This window comes from Schistocerca americana, chromosome 1, assembly GCF_021461395.2.
Source record: "Schistocerca americana isolate TAMUIC-IGC-003095 chromosome 1, iqSchAmer2.1, whole genome shotgun sequence".
In the NCBI taxonomy this organism is placed as follows: Eukaryota; Metazoa; Arthropoda; class Insecta; order Orthoptera; family Acrididae; genus Schistocerca; species Schistocerca americana.
The window spans coordinates 841,092,329-841,115,864 of NC_060119.1; the positions used below are offsets into that span (position 1 = coordinate 841,092,329).

The 23,536-nt window shown below is 42.0% G+C and overlaps 1 protein-coding gene across 5 annotated transcripts in view; it reads right to left on the reverse strand.

Moving 5' to 3' along the window:
- Positions 1-23,536, reverse strand: part of LOC124613262 (TOX high mobility group box family member 4-B-like) — a 487,372-nt gene that overhangs the window by 111,893 nt on the left and 351,943 nt on the right. For all 5 annotated transcript variants that reach the window (XM_047141983.1, XM_047141956.1, XM_047141969.1 and 2 more), the window contains one exon: positions 18,597-18,668. In XM_047141983.1, coding sequence (XP_046997939.1) covers positions 18,597-18,668 — 72 coding nt within the window. The remainder of the gene's footprint in view (positions 1-18,596; positions 18,669-23,536) is intronic.

A 23,536-nucleotide genomic window follows, 5' to 3' on the forward strand; every position in this document is an offset into this window, starting at 1 on the left:
TCTAGCAACAGTAAATAGGAGATGCAGTCAACTGGAATAAAACTGTTAAGTCCGACACGAATATAACTGCAAAACGTAAAAAAAGTGAGTAACACGTGTTTCAACGATGAATAAAAATCGCTTGACGGATATATTAGTACCTCATGTGCCTGCAGAAGGAAAGATGCAGAATATCTATGAAAATAGCCCACATAATTGTAAACACTCGGTTACCCATAAAACAAGTGCAGTAATAATAGTGTAAGAGGTACGCGGTGCGAGACTCGCAGCAGAGCGCGAGAGAACGCGCGGCACGACTTGCGGGCCTCTGTGTGCATTCCTCTCCTGTATATTACACTCGTTAAGTCATTGAAGCTCTCTCCCCTCTGGACTAAACAAAACTTAGTAATTACACCGTAATCACCAGCAAGATGAAAATAATGCTGTTTGAACCCAAATTACTCTTCTAACATCCTGGCATTAATCAAAGAAGATAAGCCAGCAACAACAACAGCAGCGGCAGCAACAGCAGCAGCAGCAGCAGCAGCAGGCACAACTCGAAACACCAGCGAGCGCTGCCGCGCTCCCGGTGCTGATGTACACACAAAGAAATTGATTAAGTCTTGGACGGTGCCTGTTCCCACCAATCACATCCACTTGCTTGCTGCACGTGACGGAACAAACAGCCGCGCGAGTTGCATGCGGTGTTGGTAACATCTTGCAGTCACGCCAACTTTAGACACAGCCGTCCCGGTTGTGTATAAAGTCTTTTCAGTTTAGAATTTCAATGTTACAGTATTTAGAAGTTTGTCAGAGTTGTGACAGTATCTCCTTATAAGCCGGAGAACAACTGTTCTTCCGATGATGATGATGATGATTAGTGGTTTAGGGCGCACAACACGTTCTTCCGATACACATGTAACAAATAACGTGCTAAAGTTCTCTAACGTATTAAGCATTATACTTACTGTTTTTTGCTGCCTACGCTACCAGTTAAAAAGAAATAGGCAAATAAGAAGTACTCTCGGACTTATATTTACGAATTACAATTGATAAATGGCATCCCTGTTATATTATCGAGAGATGACGCGTGTTACCAAAAGCTCAAGGGAATTAATTACCGTATCCCTGCTCAACTACAGCGATCATTTTTAAATGGTATCTCAAACAGAAAAACAGTCCGGCTTCGTATACAAAACCATGACAGCCAAGAAACCAAGCTTTATGCTGAGAATTGCTATCAGTGGGGGAATTAAGCTTGCTGAAACAAGAGCTGTACACAGGCAGAATACTGTTCGTCGTTATGTGTACAATGTTGGACATGATAACTCTTATGTCGATGAAGTACAGAAACTACAAGTGACACAAACCTGGCAACTGGAGGAAGACGCCTGATAAAATAAGGGCGTCTCACAGTATTTGTAGGGGGATCTCGAGCTGACAAACGCACTTTCCATGTACCGTAAATACGAGGGTTGTCGATCGGTTGCGAAATTAAAACTACTGTGAAAATCCGGTGATGCTCTGTACAGACGTGTTGCGCTGTCTCCCGTCTACAGCGTCACGTCGCACTTTCTGTTCTTAGTGCACAGTGAGCACGTAACGATGCCAAAGACAGTACTGTCTCCCACCAAATGTGAACTGCGTGCTGAGAAGTTTCGCCCGATTTCATGCAGCTCACGTAACGTAACTGTCAAGATTTTCCTTCTTCATGACAACTCTCGGCCGCATAGTTAAAAATGCAATAAAGAAGCTCCTGCAGCATTTTCAATGGGAAGTATTTAACCACCCACCATAGAGCCCGGACTTTGCTCACTGTGACTTGCATCTCTTCATTCACATGAACCACTGTCTACGACCGAGCGAGGTGGCGCAGTGGTTAGCATACTGGACTCGCATTCGGGAGGACGACGGTTCAATCCTGTCTCCGGCCATCCTGATTTACGTTTTCCGTGATTTTCCTAAATCGTTTCAGGCAAATGCCGGGATGGTTCCTTTGAAAGGGCACGGCCGATTTCCTTCCCAATCCTTCCCTAACCCGAGCTTGCGCTCCGTCTCTAATGACCTCGTTGTCGACGGGACGTTAAACACTAACCACCACCACCACCGCTGTCTACGAGGACAGCATTTTGGCACGGACAAGGAGCTGCAGACCAGCGTACGGATTTGGTGGAAAGCACAGGCGGCTGTCTTCCGTGACGAGCGTGTTGGAAAGTTGGTACCATGTTACAACAAACGTATAAGTCGAAGCGGCGACTACGCAGAGGAGTAACTGTAAGGTGTAGCAAACTGTTGCAAATGAAACATTTTTGATTTTCACTGTGGTTTCCATTTCGCGGCCGATCGGACGTTGGAGAAAACTAGCACTCGTAAACGACCGAGTACACATCTCGTGAAAGTGCTGGTAAGTTCATTGTTTTGAACCCCTTACCCGAGGCTCTACGAATAAAATCTTGACACTTCCTGCTTCACGATCGTGTGGCATCGACGTGTAGTAACGATTAAGAGAAATTATGACGAATAATCTCCTGCGAGCGGAAACTAGTGCAGGCCTTTTTCCATTTTGCGATGTTTCGGTAATTGTATCACAGTTAAATCTGCCGAAAGTTAATCTCTGGAATTCAACAACTGATTACAGCAAATATATTCCGGAATAAGAACTCCAGTTTTTCGTGCTATAGCTACGGAACAGAACAACAACTCCAGCAATCATCACGGCACAAGTTCATGGAATATTGCACAAAGCAGCAACGGTTGATATCAGTTTTCTTTCGAATATTAGGGGCATAAACGGAGGAAGGGGGTGCTTTTTTTACCGTTCCTTTCCACATTTAGACCGAAGGCACTAAATACTTCTGGAATGTTAGTGAACGTGCGTGCCTACGATCTTGCCAAATCACAAACATAGTAGAGGATAGAGGTGGCAGGATATTGCTGCGTCGTCAGTGTTTTGAATGGCAGCTATAAAATGAAAACAAAGGAAAAGGAGGATCGGGATTTAACGGCGCGTCGACACGAGGCCATTAGAGATGCTGAAACTAGTACAGGGCAACGATGAGAAAGCGACCGTGTGCTTTTCAAGTCGACCACTTCGGCATTTGCCGTAAGTGATTTCGGGGAACCACGGAAAACCAAAATTTGGGTGGCCAGACGGGTATTTGAACCGCTGCCTTCCCATTGCGATTCCAGTGTCTTAACAACTGCACCACCTCATTCGGTATAAAATGAGCATGGTTTTAAAATTGAAGACAACAGAAGTGAAGTCATTTCTTGTTGTCTTTTGCGCAGAAAATCGTCTTCATGATCAATTGTAATATTACCTTTGGCAGAATGCCTGGTTGGTGATGGATGTCCTCACCGAGAAAATTATTAAAGTTACTGCATCTCGTTACGTTCAACCGAGCGAGGTGGCGCAGTGGTTAGACACTGGACTCGCATTCGGGAGGACGACGGTTCAATCCCGCGTCTGGCCATCCTGATTTAGGTTTTCCGTGATTTCCCTAAATCACTCCAGGCAAATGCCGGGATGGTTCCTCTGAAAAGGCACGGCCGACTTCCTTCCCCATCGTTCCCTAATCCGATGAGACCGATGACCACGCTGTCTGGTCTCCTTCCCCAAACAACCAAACCAAATCGTTACGTTCACGTCAAGTCTCACTGACGCAAAACTATTTTTTTCATTTATCAAAGATCGATTTCGTAATCGAAAGTGCTAAAAATGATCCCGATATTGAGAGAACAATGTCGTATATAAATGAGAAGAGCCTGTGTCCATGACTTTGAAAATCTGCATTTGTCTTTCCCGCCTCACACATCACTAAAATGGCACAATGTGTACAAAATAACCCTTTCATATATTTCTCTTCTGAACATAAGATCGCATATCTTTGTAGATGTACAATCACATATGTACTACTCTTACACCACGATAAAATGTATATTTTTATGGCATCACTAAAAGGAGATACCAGGGAAAGTAAGAAGAGATTTGGCTCAAATGGCTCTGAGCACTATGGGACTTAACATCTGAGGTCATCAGTCTCCTAGAACTTAGAACTACTTAAACCTAATGCCTGCATCTCGTGGTCGTGCGGTAGCGTTCTCGCTTCCCACGCCCGGGTTCGATTCCCGGCGGGGTCAGGGATTTTCTCTACCTCGTGATGGCTGGGTGTTGTGTGATGTCCTTAGGTTAGTTAGGTTTAAGTAGTTCTAAGTTCTAGGGGACTGATGACCATAGATGTTAAGTCCCATAGTGCTCAGAGCCATTTTTTGAACTTAAACCTAACTAACCTAAGGACATCACACACATCCATGCCCGAGGCAGGATTCGAACCTGCGTCCGTAGCGGTCGTGCGGTTCCAGACTGTAGCGCCTAGAACCGCTCGGCCACACCAGCCGGCTAAGATGAGATTTAAATTAAACATCGGTATGGTATGCCCAGCAACATTTGAAATCGAAATTATGGATATGTGATAACAGGCACCTATTTAAGAAGGGAAAGATCAGCAGAATTCATAACTGATTCCGTGGAGGGAGAGTATTGTTCCTCTCTTGAAACCTCCGAAAATCGGGACTAACTGGTTCAGATAGAGCTTCCTGCTTTCAATGCATCATTATAACAATGTACTTTTGAGTTATTACTATGTATGGACGAGGCAATTAAAAAATAAGACCATCCTTTTCAAGAAAATAAATCTTCTTTTCTAAAGAACAAAGCATAAGCACGCACACGTAGATGGCAAAATTGTACGACAAAAATACTACTTAATAGAAAACCGACAGTAATTTCGCAGTTGTTCTCATGCTAATTGGTCCTCTTCCGGAATTCAAGGAATCGCGCGAGATCTGAACTTTTCATAAGGATGTGAAATAGTAGCCCACCTTGGTGCTTGAGAAATATAGTCGCTTCGCAAAGAAATTCGAGTCCGGTATTGAGCATCCTTGGGGTTTAAAATATGCCGTTACACTGTACACCTTTCAACGGTTTCAACTCCTGTCACAGAGGATTTTTACTGTTGACTGCCGTTTGTGAGTTGTTTTCTGTTCGAGATGGTACAGACGACTTCAAGTAACGAATTTCAAGCGAACGAGGGCAGAGAGCTTTGGCGCTGTCGGGATGGCAGCACTTGGCTGGCCGGCAACGCGAGCTCCGTACTGCACGTAACGGCAGTGCCGTCAGCAGTGGCAGTGGAGAGGAAACCGGAACAGGGCGTGCTGTGTGTACAGCCTGGGAAAGTGGCACAGAGCTGCGGCTGCCTGTGTCAGCAGATACAAGCCGCGCGGATGAAATACGCGCGCCAGCCAGCGCTGACCGCCCGTGCGACACGCCACTACATCATGCCGCGCGCGGGACGGCGACATGCGAGCTGCGCTTCAAGACTACACAGTTGGACACACTGGCTGACCAGGCCAGCTTTTTTGAAAATCACTTCTACCTACTGGCATCTTTACAGAAATGATTACCGAAACTAACGTTTTATTGAATTGCTGCTGCCTTCGCTCCCAAGACCGTTCTGATACAGCTCCCCACGCTAGTCTGCCCTGTGCAAGACTCTTCATCCCTTCCAAAGGAGTACATCCTACATTGATCTAAATCTCTTTACAGTAGTCATGCCTTGACCTCCCTCTACAGTTCTCACCCTACACAGCCCTCTCCATTATCAAACTGACTATTCATTGATGCCTCAGGATGTTTCTTATATGTCAGTCACTTGTTTCAAGTAAAGTTGTGCCATTTTTACCTCCAATTCGATTTAGTTCCTCCAATTCATTATCCGATCTACCCATCCAAGCTTCAAAAATCTTCTGTAGCTATTTCAAAAGCTTCTTGTGTTTATCGTCCACGTTTCACTACTGTGCAAGGTTACGCTCTAGACAAATACCTTCAGAAAGTACTTCATAACATTTGCAGTTCGATACAGCTCTCAAAAACTGTCGCCAGAGTCGACTTTCAAGTTTTTCGAACATCTTTAATACCCAAAAGCTGGCATGTAAAGACAAGTATCGCGGGCCGCAAACCTCATTCTGTGACAATTTACGGGCCGAGAAGAAAAGAACCAAAAATTAGTTCACATCTTTTGTTTCACAAATATTCGCTTTATTTAATAAAAGCTTAGTTGCAACAATATATTCTCAAAAGAATTAAGTTCTACAAGGGCCCCCCCCCTTTTCTCCTTTCTGGCAAGAAATGAAAGATAAGAAAAAAAATTACAAGAACGAATGGTAAGGAGGGACGGCATCAGAACTATGTTATGTACATCCCTGCCCAAATGTATAGTCGATCTTCTACGAAGTGTAAAATACATAAAGACGGAAAAAGCTAATTTGTAATATTTTTAAAATTTAAACTATCTTTATCAACAATCTTTTATAAAAGATCGATAATTAACCATTTAAATTTGCAATGATAGCGTTTTTTCTGCGATATGTAATTAGAAATAAAATGTGAATTTTCCATAAAAATGACAAATAGATATGTTTTTATTAGCGTACATTTAACCAATTTTATATTTACGTGACATAGGTACTCGAACTGAATGAAAAAAATCGAAAAAAATAATGACCGGAACGAGACTCGAACCAGCGACCCAGCAATTACCAGTCTCGAGCGCTGCCAGTTTTTTCCATCTTTATGTACTTTTCGTTTTATGGAAATGCTTTTTGAACATGCACGTTTGTTTAAAAATTCCCAGGCCCCTTATGACAGCCAAATAATCTACCACAGAGCCACACTGGCTGTCGAAAAATCGTTCTTACTGTGGATTATTTAATAAGCTCGAATAACTTCAAAGACGATTTTCTCGATAATTATTGAGAGCTGCATCGAACTCCTTTGGCATACTGATATTTGAGTTCTGATCTCGTGTACCAAAAAATTGAAAAAACTGCAAAATTCCGATTGCCGTGTGATCTTGTTAACTCTTCTATATCCGCCATCCGTATCACAATTACTATCTGGGAATGCCTAACTGCTATCCAATTAGACTATATTGTATCGTGTGATCTTATGAAACCACAAATGAGTCTGCACGTTTCATATAATATAGTGTGTACTGGTTTAGTAGGACACGACCGATACGAAAAACTTTGCTGCTGAATAACATAACACCAACGCAGGATTTCTGAGTGTCTGACTCCGAGGTTTGCTGAAACTTGGTATTTGGTAAGTCAGACTTCTGTATAAACTATAGAAGTTATTTTGTTTACTTCAGGATAAGCCATATTCCCAAAGTAAACTTCTTCTCAAATAATATACATCTCATCAAAAATTAGTAAGGACCTCAGGAATTACATCAGAGATGAGTTAAAGTTCTGTGATAACAGTAGTGTATATGGAGCTCCTAGGAGAATGTCTGTATTGAGTACTGTTGCGATCAGAATGGTTATCACTGGGTGTGAGAAATGAAAGTTGTGAAATCTCGCCGACGACGTTGCTTTACAGGAGCATCGGCCCTGTTGGGGGCGAGAGGGGAAAGTGGGCATGTTCAGGGAAGCATTAACATGAAGTGATTTTTAGGGAAGCACAAAAACCTGCATCCTGCGCCCTTCCGGGACGGGAAGGTGAACTGGCCGTGGATCGAATTCGCCCGGCGGATTAACGGCGAGGGTCGGTGTGGTACCCAGCCTGAATATAGTTTTTACGCGGTTTTCCACATTCCACTATACGAATACCAGGCTGGTACCCACGTCCCACCTCAGTTACACGATTCGTGAACGTTTCGACAAACTTTTGCTCACTTCCACGTGAATAACACCACAGGCAGACATGGGGTACACTTATTCCGTCCTGTCACAGCGTGGTGAAAGGATGGTCATCCGGTCATCCCTTAAATTAGCCATACCAAATCCGTTAATAACCATGCCTACCCTGCACCGACGGGAGACAAAGACACAAGAAAAAGCAGACGACTGAAACCTAAATCGGGACGAGAATTCGAATTCATCACCATACACATTAAAATCCGATGAATTAAACCCCGCTCGACCTCGTCCGGTAGAGAAACTTACTACAATAATGAATATTTTTTGTATTCGTTGTTCCGTTATATTCGCGCAGGTTTTCGAGGGTGGAATCATATACAGTAATTTTTTTATGAGCATGCGACCTCATTTTTGCTATTAACAGCGAATTGAAAGTAACTTAAACACTTCAATCACCGTAGCGCATGAATTCTTTCCCATTTCTGACATCCATGCATCGTATGCCGTGTCATGCGATAACTCGAGGGATAGGTCCCGCCCCCTCCCCCCCCCCCCCCCCAGTAGTACATTCCAAGTGTTCACCATCGCCTGCAACAGATGTCCAAACGTCAGATATCATTACACAATTCGATGCATCACATAATTATACCAATTTTTTGTTTTCGTATCACTGTTCCTAAGACCATACAGTCACTGTATGAAGAAAATTCAGGCAATGCATCATTTCAAAGCGCAGTGAACCTGGAGACAGACATTCCAGTTGCGTGTGTTAGTAAGAACGAGGTACTCGAGGTACCGCACAGTGTACTGTTACACGTTCGGGGACACCGAACAGAGTTCCCTGAAGCTTTTAAAGAGAGCTGGTGAGTGACTCTCGTCTCTGATGACAGGAAGCAGACGTCTTCTGCCGGCCGCAGAACAATCGTGAGGTCGCTGACTCGTCTAACGAGCAGGTCCGTACCCTTGAGAAACAGGCCGAGGAAACATCGGCGCATTACAGTCAGTTCAGGCGCTATAAAAACGGAACCGCTGCAATCAAACACGCAGCACCTCAACTATTATTTTGCAGCTCATTTCATGCCAGCGAGACATGTGATTCCCATTTCAACGCACCAAATGATAGTCCTAGAGACCATTATCCTCTAAGCAAGAAAAAGTGTGCAATTTACACGTAACATTGATGCGAAGTATGGATACACGAAAGAGTACAAATTGTATCCTGAGAAAATAACGAAGTAAGAATATTGGTGTGATTCGCAGCAGAGGAACATCCCGTGGTTGTGTTCGTAGAGTTGTACACGTTTCATAGGTAAGCAAAGTCTTTACCGTTGCAGTGAATGTCCTAGACATGCGCTCAAACGGCAGTGAACGGTAACGAAGGAGCCACAAGCTCAAATAAGCCAAACGACACTCCAAAGACCATCGAGTGACAGAAGAACGATAGTCCACCACAAAAAAAGAGTGAGAAACATGGTGAACAGTGTGTGGATGGCGAAAACACAAAGACGTGAATATAGAACAGTGATAAAAGTCGTAGTGCAACCTCCAGATCAGATGTGAGGAAACGCAAATCAGCAAATCGTAAGTAATTACATTTTTACAAAAAATCGCGAAGTGCTCTGTTTGATAATCTATAACTAACAAAACTGTATCGTTATAGATCCCACTGATGATGCCTTAGAAAAGGAGAAGGCGAAACGCTCATGGGATTGATAAAATAATGAGCAGCAGGAAAAGGCAGTTTGATTTGCAAAACAAGTATTTATATGCTTGCTGCGGAGGATGGCCACACAAACAAACTTGTTAACACTAATTTGACTTCTCTTTTTTAAGTACCTAGAACGCACTCAACTAACTAAAACAAAATCTTTAGGAAGCTTGGCTTACCCAGTCTGCCAGCGACATGTTTTGGGTTAACTATTCACATATATATGCAAAATATTTGACACGTACGTTACGTAACACTTATCCAACGTACAAAATTAACTTTAATAGTATTTCTAGTGATCCAGTATGTGTTGAGAATTTGCGTCCAACTGGATTACATGTATTGCATTAAAAGGTCAATATTTCCCCTCGACTCTTTGTTAAATGGTATTGGTAGCAGAACGGAATTTTTCTTCCCGACAAGTAAAATACTGGAATAATCAATCGTCGTAGATAGGGGTCAGCAAATACACATAACATCGCGAATGCAATGTTAGAGTTTTCGTACCAAGCGAATGTCATGCGCATGGGAATTGGAATTCTACGTTGACAAGTGTCCATGTATTACTGAAATGGCGAACTGAAAATTGTGTTTTTCTTTTCAAGTAAAGGAACCAGGCCGTAAAGAAATAAAACATTACTTTTCCGAAAGGAAAACAAACCACGCTTAGCTTTTGCGCAACTTTTTAGCGGGGAGAAGCGACATTTCATAGCGGTATCTATCAAATTCTCTCTTGATACAAGTTCACGTAAATATCCCATTGTTCAGCACAATATAATATTTATGTTTCTTTGTTCTCGTGGCCGTGTTTAATACAGCGTGTTATCGTGTTTCGTGTTTGCAGATGAAAGTTACAGCGTTTGTTGAGCGTAAAAATGCTTTTGATAATCATACCGGGCCATTTCCTGCCTATTTCATGTTCGTTACGCTGAACGCCTAACCAGCAGGTGTCCACAGCCGCAACGCACGTAACAGAATCGTTACCACGCAACAAATTAGCTGCCTTTATACATTTAAAAAGAGAAAAAGAAAACACGCGATGGTATTTGGTATCTTCTACATTCTGCAGAAAATACGGGTTCCATGAAGGCAGCATAAGCTGGAGATCGATTTCAAAATAGAATTCTTCGAGAGAAAATAAAAATTAAAGACTGAATTAACTGCTATGCATAAAACCAGTAGGGCATAGCTTTTAAATTATGCCAAAGGAATATCCCATAACTGTTTTGGCTTCGACACAGTAAGTGCGGGTGTACAATTGTCAAATAGTAAACACTTCAACTGTCATCTTACGTGCAAATGCTGCTTGCAGGCCTTCAATTAGGTGTATACAACATGATCATGAAAACTTAAGTTCGAAATCGCAATCAGAAATTTCGAGTTTAACATCACGTTATATTCTTAGATACCTAATGGAGGGCATTTAAACGGAAGGTGACAGTAGCTATGTTCGTGTATGCTTACGCTCATCATACAGCGAAAACGGGCACAAAAATTTGTATCTGTGTATGGACCGATGTAGATCCTGCGCGAAAACGGTAAATTATTTTATGCCAATTACAATCACTAAATCTTTGCAAACCATGGAATATTTTAAACAGTGTATGCAATGGATGCATGGAGGGCTGCATCAAACCAGTCTCAGGACTGAAGACCACAACAATAACAACAACAACAATGCAATGGATATTTAAACTGTAAAATTCCGTCGATGACTGAAGTCTGAGGCATGCCAAATGCGTTTTATAAATTTTCTGTAGGAAACCAAAACACATGTTGCAAAAAGAACGGTAGAAACTGTACCAGAATAGAAGGCCTCCCTTTATCTCTCGCACTCTCCCTCCATTTTCCTTAACCAAAGTGCATTAGTTTATATAAACTTACATATTTAGTCAAGTGTATACACGTTGTTACTGTGTACCTCGAAATTAAATAGTTTTGTCGGTCTGACGGAAATAATTTGTGAATTTATTTTAGTCTACATCTTCAGCTCTTTGGCAATGAAAAAAGTTGCAGATGCACTGGGTACGTTAAGAAGCACAGAACTTGGGTATCTTGACAGGCGGTCACCGGTTATTTGTTTATCTTGAGTGGAAGGAATCGGGCGTTCATAGGCCCTGTTTCTGTTCTGCTTCTGAGTTGCCGTAATTGTTTGCCTATATCATAAATTCGTATAAACATGTAATGAGGACCTTAGCACGAATGCATGAGCAGACTCTGAAATATTTCAAAGGAGTTTACCACAAACAGTGCTGATCCTTTGTGTTACAGAAGGCGAGACCTCAATAATATCGCTGTTGTTGTAGCGGTCCAACCATGATCTTGTTGCAGGAAAGGAACCAACCACAGAGAATTAGCTGAAATTATCCGTCATTTAGGAATTACGAGAAGTTTTTGTCTGTGTATTCCACGTTTACATAGTGCCAGGAAAGTTAGAATGAACACCAATAATACGAACTTATTATGTATACTTTTAAGAGGAAGTAGGATAACTGTACTTCCACAGCAGCAATTTTGTTAATAGCCACCGTTTAGCTGATCCCCGTGATAACGATCAGACTCCTGCCGCTTAACGCTTAGACCAAGAGAGAGGTATATTATTCAGGTATGTGGAAGTCTCTGTTGCACAAAAATGTTCAGATGTGTATGACTTTCTAAGGGACCAAACAGGTGAGGTCATCGGTCCCTAGACTTACACACTACTCACACTAACTTAACGCTAAGGACAACACTCACACCCATGCCCGATGGAGGACTCGAACCTCTGGCGGGAGGAGCCTCTGTTGTACAAATCACGCCACGTGTGACATGATCGGTACGCACTAATGTCACCCTGTAATCTTTTCCGTTCAGCGAGAACTGTGCGAGAAACTGTTCACGGGCTTTATTATGAACTTAGTGATCCACTAGTCAAGACATATTTTATACACTGAAACTTAGAACCATATCCATACGAATAATTCCTCGCATAGTTCATTACATATCGTATTTGCACGAGATATTATTTCGAAAGGCATCAGCCATGTTCTACTGGCCGAGGAAGTATATGAAAGGGAAACGATTTTTGATGGCGATAATAGCTCCTGTAGTCCTAAACGTAAAACCATTTGTAGCTGGCACACTTACCTTCCTAGCGCTTAAAAAAAAAAAAAAAGAATGGTGCTTGATTTCGCATAAAGGGACCAGAAAATATTTGTTGAAGTTTTGATTTTTCGGTAAAAGCTAAGTTCCGTGGCCAGTATGACCAGGAAAGGAAACATTTTACTGATGACAGCAGCTCGTATCTCGAAGGAAGAAAATGCATACCACCCACATTTTCAAGTTTTGTATTTCGTTGGCCGGCCGTGGTGGCCAAGCGGTTAAAGGCTCTACAGTCTGGAACCGCGCGGCCGCTACGGTCGCAGGTTCGAATCCTGCCTCGGGCATGGATGTGTGTGATGTCCTTAGGTTAGTTGAGTTTAAGTAGTTCTAAGTTCTAGGGGACTGATGACCTTAGAAGTTAAGTCCCATAGTGCTCAGAGCCATTTGAACCATTTTTTTTGTGTTTTTTGTTTTGTTTTGTATTTCGTTGAAGGATCCGCAGTGTTAAATTTATGGGGTTGCTCCAATATCGTATATGGTTCACGCCTCGTATGGAGAAAAACTCGCGTCATTCATCTTCGGATTAGTCACAAGAAGACAAACATTAGCGCTAGAGACTATTTTAGCCCTCTCGGCGCTGGCAGGAAACGACGGACGCATTGCATATCGGGCGTACACAGAGCTGACAAACTCCCATTTATTTTCGATTTGTAGAATAGAACTGCAGCAAGGCCCCTAGGGTAACACAGAGAAAGTGGCTTCCAGAACTGTCAACAACAGCGGACGTCTAATCCCTCGCCACGAAAATCCACTCTCCCAGGCGAGATGGCCGTTCAGCGAAGAAACAATGTGGAAATTACCGAATTACGGCTTAATCTACATGCTAATGAAGTGGTGTTACAAAGTAATTAATTTTTTGTCAGCAATTAAAAATAGTATTTTAATGAATTTTAATGTGGTGGGGAGCAGGCGCACGACGGGAAGTAGAAAACCGATAATTAAGAGAAACCAAGGATTGCCCGTCACACTCCCTAACTTCAGTCAAGCGCTGGCAGGCGATGTAGCATATCTGCCAAGTCATGTGGTGTTGAACCGAAATGCTGTGGCTCCGAAGGGTGAACTGCACAACAGGAACCCCCAAGTAGTCAATGAGCACTGCTACGTCACAAAATTTCATTCCCCGTCGTACATGCTTGCAAGATTAAGAGAATTTTAGGATTAACTGCTTTGTCATCTGCATCCACACTAACCTTCGTAAACGATTTTACAACATGTGAAAAGACCACTCTGTGATGTTATTGGTCAATTACTTTCCTACTATGTTCTCTAAAGAAGCGAAGGACAGTGTCAGTATGCTTCATGTCTTAACATGTCTTAAATTGTTCTCATCATCCTTAAGAGAAATGAGTTGTGGAAACAATGGATCGTTTTACCGGTTCTTTAAGTACAGCACATGCAACAATCTTTATGCAGAGTACACATATTTTCTCCAACGATTTCCATATAAATATCTTGCTGATCCCTTCACTGACTAATTACAACTCTAGCAGTATCAATCCGAATTCCTCCGACGGCTCAATCCGGCAAGGATCCTAGACACACTAAATTGCTCAGGCGTATTGTATGGCTCTCCTTTCTACAGACGCCTACTTTACCCAGAATTCTTTCAGTAAATGATGGTCTTCAGTTCCCTCTCCTAAAATTAATAGTACGTGTTCGTTCCACTGTATATCAGTTCGTCACGTTAAGCCTAATATTTAGTCGATGTACTTGCATACGAGGCCTTGCCAATGTTTTCTTCGAATCTTATCGGCTTGTTTTCCCCTTCTGCTTACGGAAATTATCCAGTTTTTATCTGCATTTAAGATAAGCTGCAAACCACGTGGATATTTCATCGAATTAGCTCTGAAGTTGAAGTTGCCTTTTGTTACTCAACGGTTATACTTTTCTGCATCTGTGACTGTCCCTCACATAATCGTAGAAATCGTTTATATACATGCTTGACAAAACAAATGAAATACTTACAAGGCATTCGTGTAACAAATATGCGGCTGACCGAAGTTCCAACGAAATGTGACACATACTACGTTCTCACATTGCTTCCTAAGACTTAAGTTGTAAATGAATAAATGGTTCAAATGGCTCTGAGCACTATGGGACTTAACATCTATGGTCATCAGTCCCCTAGAACTTAGAACTACTTAAACCTAACTAACCTAAGGACAGCACACAACACCCAGCCATCACGAGGCAGAGAAAATCCCTGACCCCGCCGGGAATTGAACCCGGGAACCCGGGCGTGGGAAGCGAGAACGCTACCGCACGACCACGAGATGCGGGCTGTAAATGAATAAGCATTGTCCTTGGATAACGACAGTAAATATTAAACGGTTGAAAGTTATTAGTTTTTCAAAAAAAAGGTACAGTACATTTTTACCTTGTGACTGAGCAGAGATTTCCATGGGACTTGATTTGGGAATTGCGTTACAGACGAAGATTGTTAAGTGCGGAGGGATAACTAAGAAACGTATCTGTTGGAAGGTCCAGGTAAGGAAGCCCACACTAAACCTTTAAATTTTTAGAGGAAGAGGCGAGGATGCTAATCCTGTTGCTTTACGGATGCTTCTAGCAGGATGCGAGAATAACAGCCTCGGACGTCACACGACAAGCTGCGAGCCGCTGCCTCAAAGCCAGCTTTTTATTTTTCGGCCCTGCACAAGGCGTCTGTAGGTTGGCCCGGACCAAAGGACAGATCTATTTTTCAGCCGGTTGCGGTGGACTGCAATATGAAATTTTGACGTTACAGAGGGGGTCCCCCCCTTTTCGGTTTTTTGCCTCCGTCGCTTTGATCTTCCAGGTCGGAGAACTGCGCAAAGAATGCAAACGTCTGCCAAGTGAAGTGTTGTTGATGGCGGGACATTTTCCGCAGAACAAAAAGAGCAGTGGCTAACAGTTGAGTGGAGCGCGGTTTGGGCTGGCGAGCTGAGGTACCACTGCCAATAATTGATTAGCGCCCAGAGCACGCACCACGGGCGACGCAACCTGCCGACTGTTGACGCTGTCACACCATGTGGAAAGCCAATATGGGAAACAAACTGTTTACTGGCGTTTATGCGTTTCACGGGCTCAGTTAGCTGAATCGCTGTGGCGTGTTTTCTTTCGCGGTGCTCTATTTGAGGAGCGGTCCCGCGTGCGTGTAACTCAATGTGCACACTTGCAGCGGAATACACTCCGTTCGGTGAACATCCTATCAAACGTCCCATTACGTACGTGCGAGGACGTCTCGTATCTGGGGCGAGTATACGAAAACAACGGACAACATCACAGTGCTTGTCATAACTGTGCAGCAAAGGAGCTTAATAACTAAGTATTTCGTATCACCAATCCATGTGCCGAAATTCATGAAATGATTAAATCAACTGTATACTCATTTATTATAAAATCTGAGCATTAGATCTGTTTGCAAATAAGTAATGGAAATTTCACATGAATAAAACTGTTTACAAAGCTCACCTTAATAGTCGCAAATTTTAAACGCGTAGGCGGTTTTGTACTGTCTTTCAGTTTGATTGATCTGTTTGGCTAGCCTCAGATTAGTAACTGGTTAGTTCGATACTTTATATCGGGTTAGTTCTACGACTCTGCCTAGCACTTTTTATGGGTTTCATATTTGCTGGCATATACTGAACGCGAAACAAGAGAAGTTTCACTATGGTTCTAGTATAGGTTCGCCATAACTGGTTGCAAGAATCCGCTCTCCAATGCGGCCACGCTCAGTGACGCCAGCAATGTAACCTTTGAAGCGATCGCAGCTTTACTTACTGCTTTACATGCAATTAAATATGATGATCGACGCATTATTGCTTGGGACGGATCATAGAAATTTACGTCTAGCGGCACTGCTTCACTGTCTGCTTTGGGAAATTTTTATTTTGAAAGTGGTATCACAAGCCCACCTTGCAGGGACTGTGCTTTCGCAGATTTCTACAAGGATGTAAAATTCGTATTACATCTATTAGAGGACTATCGTACGCAAAGATTAGTTGTAAAATTCGTATTACATCTATTAGAGGACTATCATACACAAAAATTAGTTGTATGACGGTACAGTGACAATACAAATGGGTTTTTGTAATCCGGTTTATTAAAAGCAGTGTACAAATTTTTCACTCTGGCGTGTACTGAAAAATAAATTTCGTACGTATTCACACTATGAGAAGCCACATCAGTTAAATATTAAGCTTGGCGAATGAGATATAGTGGAGGTATGACAAACATGTACGCCAGAAGACAGAAGAGATGTAGCATTCCGTTTTGCTAGAGCGCAGATCCCCGTCGAATATGATGTTACATAGAAGTGGGACGACCGTAGTATTATCAAAGAAACTGTATTGGCGCTCGCCTTGTGCCTTGAGTTTAACCTGTGGAGTAAACTGCTACCGAAAATAACACAAATCAGTTAAAAAAAGGAAGTGAATAGCCCCGAAGACAATCTTAATTCTGGCGAAGTAAAGATTCCACTCAGACATTACTCCTTTAAGGAATGAAGTCTGTTATGTTATCTGGTGTAGCTTAATCCACGATTACTTTATTATTATTCTAACGTTATTCACTGCAGTCTACTGTCGTATTTATCTTCACGGTGATAAACTGTTTCATTCATATTCTGAACATCTTCAGATCCACTGCACACTGCTCTGCAAAACTCAAGAACGAAATAGATAGTGACGATGTACAAACACATTCTGAAGACGAACTCTGGGCACGTGCAGCGGATGATGACGCAATTGATAAGGTCACTGAGAACTACTGGAAAAGTTTTTACGTCCAAACCTCAGTAGAAACAATACGAGAATCATTTGAAAAGATTTTTTCTCCACAAATGATTAACGTCATAATAAAGCATACCAGTGCAGAAGCATTGAGACAGAATTTACCCAGAACACAGACTTGAATTCATGGCATGTATAGGATTACTTATTATTATGAGGAAGGAGAGCAATATTAAGTCACCTATTCCCGATTCATGGACCAATATTTCAGGAAGGTTTGTTTATACTGCTATTATGAGTAAAACTATATTCCGTCAGCTTACTAAAATAATAAGATGTGATGACAGAAGGATGTGAAACGAGCGCAGGGAACATGACAAGTTTGTTGCAGTCCGAGAAGTATTTGATAAACTGAATGAATTACTATCGAGATATTATTCTGCTGGGATGCACACTGCTACCGATAAAATGTTGTCGTTGTTCCGTGGCAAGTGCCCCTTCGATGTGTTCATGAAGGAGAAACCTGGAACGTACGGTATACTTATACGAATGCTCAATGACTCTAAAGCCAGATACTCGTATGTATGTTCCCAGCGTGGAGGTGTATGCAGGAAATAAAAATGGTAGTCCACAACAATTAAAATCAGCTGCAGCTGTAGTGAAACGCCTGATTGTTCCTATACATAATTCAGGACGCAACGTCACCACATACAGATATTACAGTTGTGCTGATTTTGCCGAAGATTTGTGGAGGAATCACAAGCTAATTCTCGTGGGGAGAATACAAGCTAACAGGAAGCATATATCTCAAGAACTGAAAGACATCTCAAGAATCCCCCCCCCCCCCCCCCGGAACTGCGCGTTATGAAAAATATGTTGGTACTGTAAGGGTTGAGAACCACATGACCCGCCATACCGTAGCAGCTTTTTCGGTATATGGTCTAAGTCTCATCGAGCAATGTTACTTGGCAGTGACACATCACACGAACATTACTTCCGTCCTTAAGTTTTCCACACGAGTGTATTTGCAGGACAAGCTGTCTTTGTTATGTGCTGTGCACAGCCTCCATAAGTCACAAATGCCAGTAATGACCTGTAAAGAAATTTAGCCACATTTCAAAGCTGTTTTATAATAATTATACCAGCTGAATAGTTGAACATCATTTATCTCAAGAAATTGTTTTAATGTCTCCTTTCACTCCGACTGATGCTTGTTAAGGTATTAAGCTCCAATATAACTTTACTTCCAATTTCTGATATCTCCCATCCTGTCACAATATTCGAAACAGAGGATATTTGCTTTTAGTACTAGGATATTTTGTTTCATTACAGTGTAAATGTCAGAGTTTGCTTACCTGGTCCCCCATATAGCCGTTGTGATGAAATCCGTGAGATACGGAAAGAGACAGGTCCAAGTTGTCGTTTCTCTGAAAAGGAAGAAATATATTTTCGTAAGAATGGTAGTACTCTCAGGTCATGTGGGCAAATTTAAACGATACCAAACTGTAACAGAAATTGTGAACGTACTGAAAATACAGGGCGTTAGGGGTATAAGTATAGATATTTGCGTTGATGGCTGAGGACAGTGTACTGAACAACATTACATCAGCATTTACTTCATTTGTAGACTAATTATTATAGCTATTACGAGTAGAATGTTTTTCGGTTAGTTAGTACCTCCAAGTATGGATGGTGCAAGTAATCCACCAACATTTATCTTCCCCTGGGCAGTAGGTCAGATAATGAAGTTTGGACACTAGGACGCAAAGTGTATAGTCTATATTGACAGGCGTAGACAACTTCACAGTGCAGTTATGACCATGTAGAAAACATCAACTAGTAAATTTTGGGGCATGTTTGCGGGAACATCGACAGACACAGAGAAAAAGCAATTAACACGTTGAAGTGAGTATATATTAAGGTACCAGTTGTCGCAATATCTGTATCTATACCCCTAATGCCCAGTGTAAAAGAATTCGATTTTTCATATATTCTACTTTTTCACACAACTGGCTGAATAAAAAGTTCTAACAGGACGAAGTACATTTTAGTGCGCAGAAAGAAAATTTTTCTAAACTGCACTTCACCTTGCTATACAGACATGTAGCTGTGTACTTAAAATACAGCTCGCCGTTCTATACGATTTGATATTCCTACAGAGTTTACAAGAGGTAATTGTAGACTGTACAAATGGGGTAGCAACACTCGCCTGAGACCGGAACGCATATGGGACATGGCAGACCCAGGACAGGCCAAAGATGCTTCAGTCAGATTTTGAGGACTGTTATTTATGACAGGGTTTAAAATAATTCTCATGTCTCCAACATACCTTTCGTGTACGGCCTCAAGAGGATAAGAAAGATAACAACTTACAAGGAGGCACTTAACGCCATTTCCTCTATTATTGTTGGTTATGATGATCTGGATCATCCTTTCATTAACACAGCAAAAGTTAGGTGTATTAGGCAGATTTATAGGCCTGATTTGTGTGTACCCAATCTAGCAGCAGAATAGTCTGTCCACGTTTGATAGAAACGTTTAATACGGAACCAAAAAAGGAAATTTTCAGTTTAGTACTAGGCTTTCTTTTTCTGCTTGCTTTTCCTTCCATGTATTCTGTTACTATTGTGAATAACTGTGGATACACACGGATATGTTCCAGTTGTGAAATCGTTCATGATCCATCGCTTTCTGACCGTCGCTAAACCGTTTATTCGATACGGAGAAACCAGACTGTAAAGTGCGGGACATTTTTCAGTATCTTTTCTCTCTCGGCACACTGTGTAACAATCCATGAGAGCGGTGCTAATAAACCAGTCAATCAAGAGCATGCCTCCACCACGGATACTGCCAATGAGTGCTATTAAAATTTCCATTTGCCGCATATGTATTATCGCCACAGCAGGCGGCGGAATAACTCGCGAAAGTTGGACAAACCTGGAAATAAACCTTACGCAGAGTTTTAATGGGCGTGTGGGGGTGCTCTTCGGTAACTAGCTGCGGTCCACCAAGATAATTCGGATCGCTCCAAGTCATTATAAGCCGAGCGCAGATAACGCGGGACCGCCTTGTTTTATGTGCGGGCCACTTTACGACTGGCGTGATAACACTGACACTTAACAAGCACAGCCACTGCCGAAACAATTTAACGGGCTGCAACCGGCGTAAAACAAATACCATTACATCCACCCGGCCACAACCCCTTTATGCCTGTCGCAAGTTCGGTAGCGACAACAGGAGATACATTTCTTCTCCGTAATGCACTTAGTGTGTTTCAGGGCGACTCTAGACTTGACATTTTATGGCGGAGTGGCATCGGCGGTATGACTGTTTCAGTAGGTACACCAGGGGATATATGGACATATAATCAACGTACATAGGATGGAAGTGAACTCTGTCGACAGATTTGATGGTGTACATTTTTTGAGTGGTTTTATATAAGGTATCCATAGTATCTGGTGAATTATTATTTATAGTTAGCGTTTTTACTTTGGCAGAATTCACATGTGGTGGGTATTTCCTCATACTGGATTATGCACCTCCGTTTCGTTTGACTGCTTGTCACCCTCAACTCAGGTTAATCTAGTAAAAATAAAACGACCGAGAGAGAGAGAGAGAGAGAGAGAGAAAGAAAAGAGGATCAAATATAGGTCAGTTGTCAACGAATGTTGTAATCTGAGATCTCTGGGTTTTCGTATTCTTAACTGTTGAGGTACCTGTTATTTTAACCAACGATAGAATAACGCTATGCCGAGTCGAGTCCAATGGTACTTTCACTGGTGTCGCATTATCGAAAAATGAAATGGACCTTAACTTTGTTCAGTCATATGTGATTAAGTGTACGCAGAATTAGTCATTTATCGAACTTTACCTTGGCGCATATAGTTTCTTAATGAAGAGAAGCTAACAAATTACCCGTTCCAGCATAAGGCGTGATAGCTAATGCATGGTTCGATCAAATTTAATTTGTTATGGTTCTGTTCGGTGTCGTCTATTACCATCGATGGACTACCTGTGCTTGAATGACTTGAGTAATATAGTTCACGAGAGTCCAGTCGACAGACTGACACGTGACACAGTCGCTGCCTATATAGATCCTTTCCTGAGCAACCTGTGCTTCTCAAACGACATTTCGTTGTGTAATTTGCTGTGTTTGTGAAGACTGAGTACTTCATCTGCTTTAAAGAAAGATTACATATTTTGTCATCGTTTGCCAACATACATGAATTTTTTTCTTGGAGTTTGCCTCATGAGTGTAGATCTCTAATACGTTATTGCAATACTGATGTGTTAGAAGCTGATTAGCAGATAATTAATATTTCTTTGTTATGAATTAGTCCTACTTAAAATGGCTTGCGGGACATAATGCATGGCTGAAACATCGAATTTTTATTATTTTGCTGTATGGTAATGCATAGCGAATGTTCCCTGAACGAAAATTCATCCCGAATGTACTTTAATAACTTTTAACTCTGTCCGCAGACTTCGCTTCTACCCTCTAGGACGATGCGTACACATTATGGGACGTAAACCCCAGGACTTACATGATAAGTTTTGATATCTTGTGCCTTTTCACTTGAATAAGAATGGGGCCTAAATCCCCTAACCAGCCTACGTTTGTCCTTTTCATAGATGCGGTGGACAATAGGACTGTTGAATTCATTTCCTGATTCGCTAGCTTTTTATTTACCTACCGTTTCGAGATTTTGAGATTCTAATTATTTACTGTTTTAATACAATATTATCAATTTTAAGGACATAAGGTAGCGGTCTTTATATTTTAACAGTAATAACTGGTAACATTCAACCGTTTTATGCCCCCCACAAAACGCAACAATGCGTTTCTAGAAACGGTGCTCTCATTATCAGCTCATGATTTAAACCACGAAAACGTTTACCAGCGCATTTTCGGCGTGCATAAAGTGAAGTGGAATAACGAGTTAGTGGCCTCCTATTACATTAATATCGTCGGCTTCTTTCCGTATTCGTCCCATCTCTCACCTACCGTATGTTCCTGATCAGCTGTGGGCTCCAACAGTGTAGAATTGGCGCTTCTCCAGGTGCTGGGAGTTGTGGCCTGACATGTCCGGAGCGCTTACACAGTCATGTCCGAGGTATTTCTGTGTAAACGCTTACACAGTGACACTTCGGACATGTCAGCACACAACTGCCAGACACCTGGAGAAGCACTAACTTGACACTCTTGGAGCTCAAAGGATCGGTCTCTTTCTGTTAACATACGGATTTTTATTTCGATTTTATTACTTCAGTTTCAGGCAATTTTCTCGCCTACTTAAGTCGTTGTCGGTAATCGGTGATATCTTTCTTGTTCACTATGCACACTGAAGTAGTGTCGACATTCATTACAAACTTCATAATTTACGGCCCGAACGTTCTAACTTTGTTTCTCAGCTCTATCCGCTCAATATTATTTAGTGCTCCCAAAAAAACTCAACTACAGATAAAAATTTTCAGTAGACCATTGACACAGACTCATATTATTTCATATACAAATCACTGACTGATGGTTTGTAGACCAAACATGATATGGAGGAGGCGAGAGATAACAATGCTACTCACTCTTAAGAACAGAACCAGTAGGGAATGTGTAATACATGAGAAGCAAGAGAGTTTTGCAGGACGGAAAGAGTGTCGATTCTGTTTCAATGTTTGATTTTACCATCGTACATACAGGTGGATCAGTCGACATGTTTTCCTCACGTATCAGATTTACCTGTCTTCCTGTAATTGCTTCTGAACAAGTTCATTACCAGTCGGGAACGGGCTTACCGCAACTTCGCGTGGAACCACTATATTAGAAGAGGATATGAGGCGATAAGTACTACCAAGTCCCTTTCGGTCGACAGGTGACTGCTTTGCTTTATCAGTGTTTCCTGTCGTACAACATATTTTATCGCGCAGATCATTAGGCCGTTGAGGCAAAATACTGCATGTGTGCAAAATGTGAACAACGGCGTCAAGCAGAGGTATATAGTTGCAGAGAGGACGTTGCAAAGAGACAGTATCAAATTTTGAAAGTAATTGCGGCATTAGCATGTATGCATATTTCGCCCTCAGTTTGTTTCCTGCAGTTTTGAGTTAACTGATACCTCATGCGCACAACCATAAATTTCTAGCCGAAAAGAAAATAGAGGAGTGCTCAGTTCGCAGTATTGACAGTGGCGTAAGATTCGACTTGGAGGTGGCCAGTTAAGAATCCTAGTGGCGAAAGTAACGTGTATTGCCAAATCTAGCCGGACAAAATGGGGATAATTTGGTGAGCACAGTCTCTGAT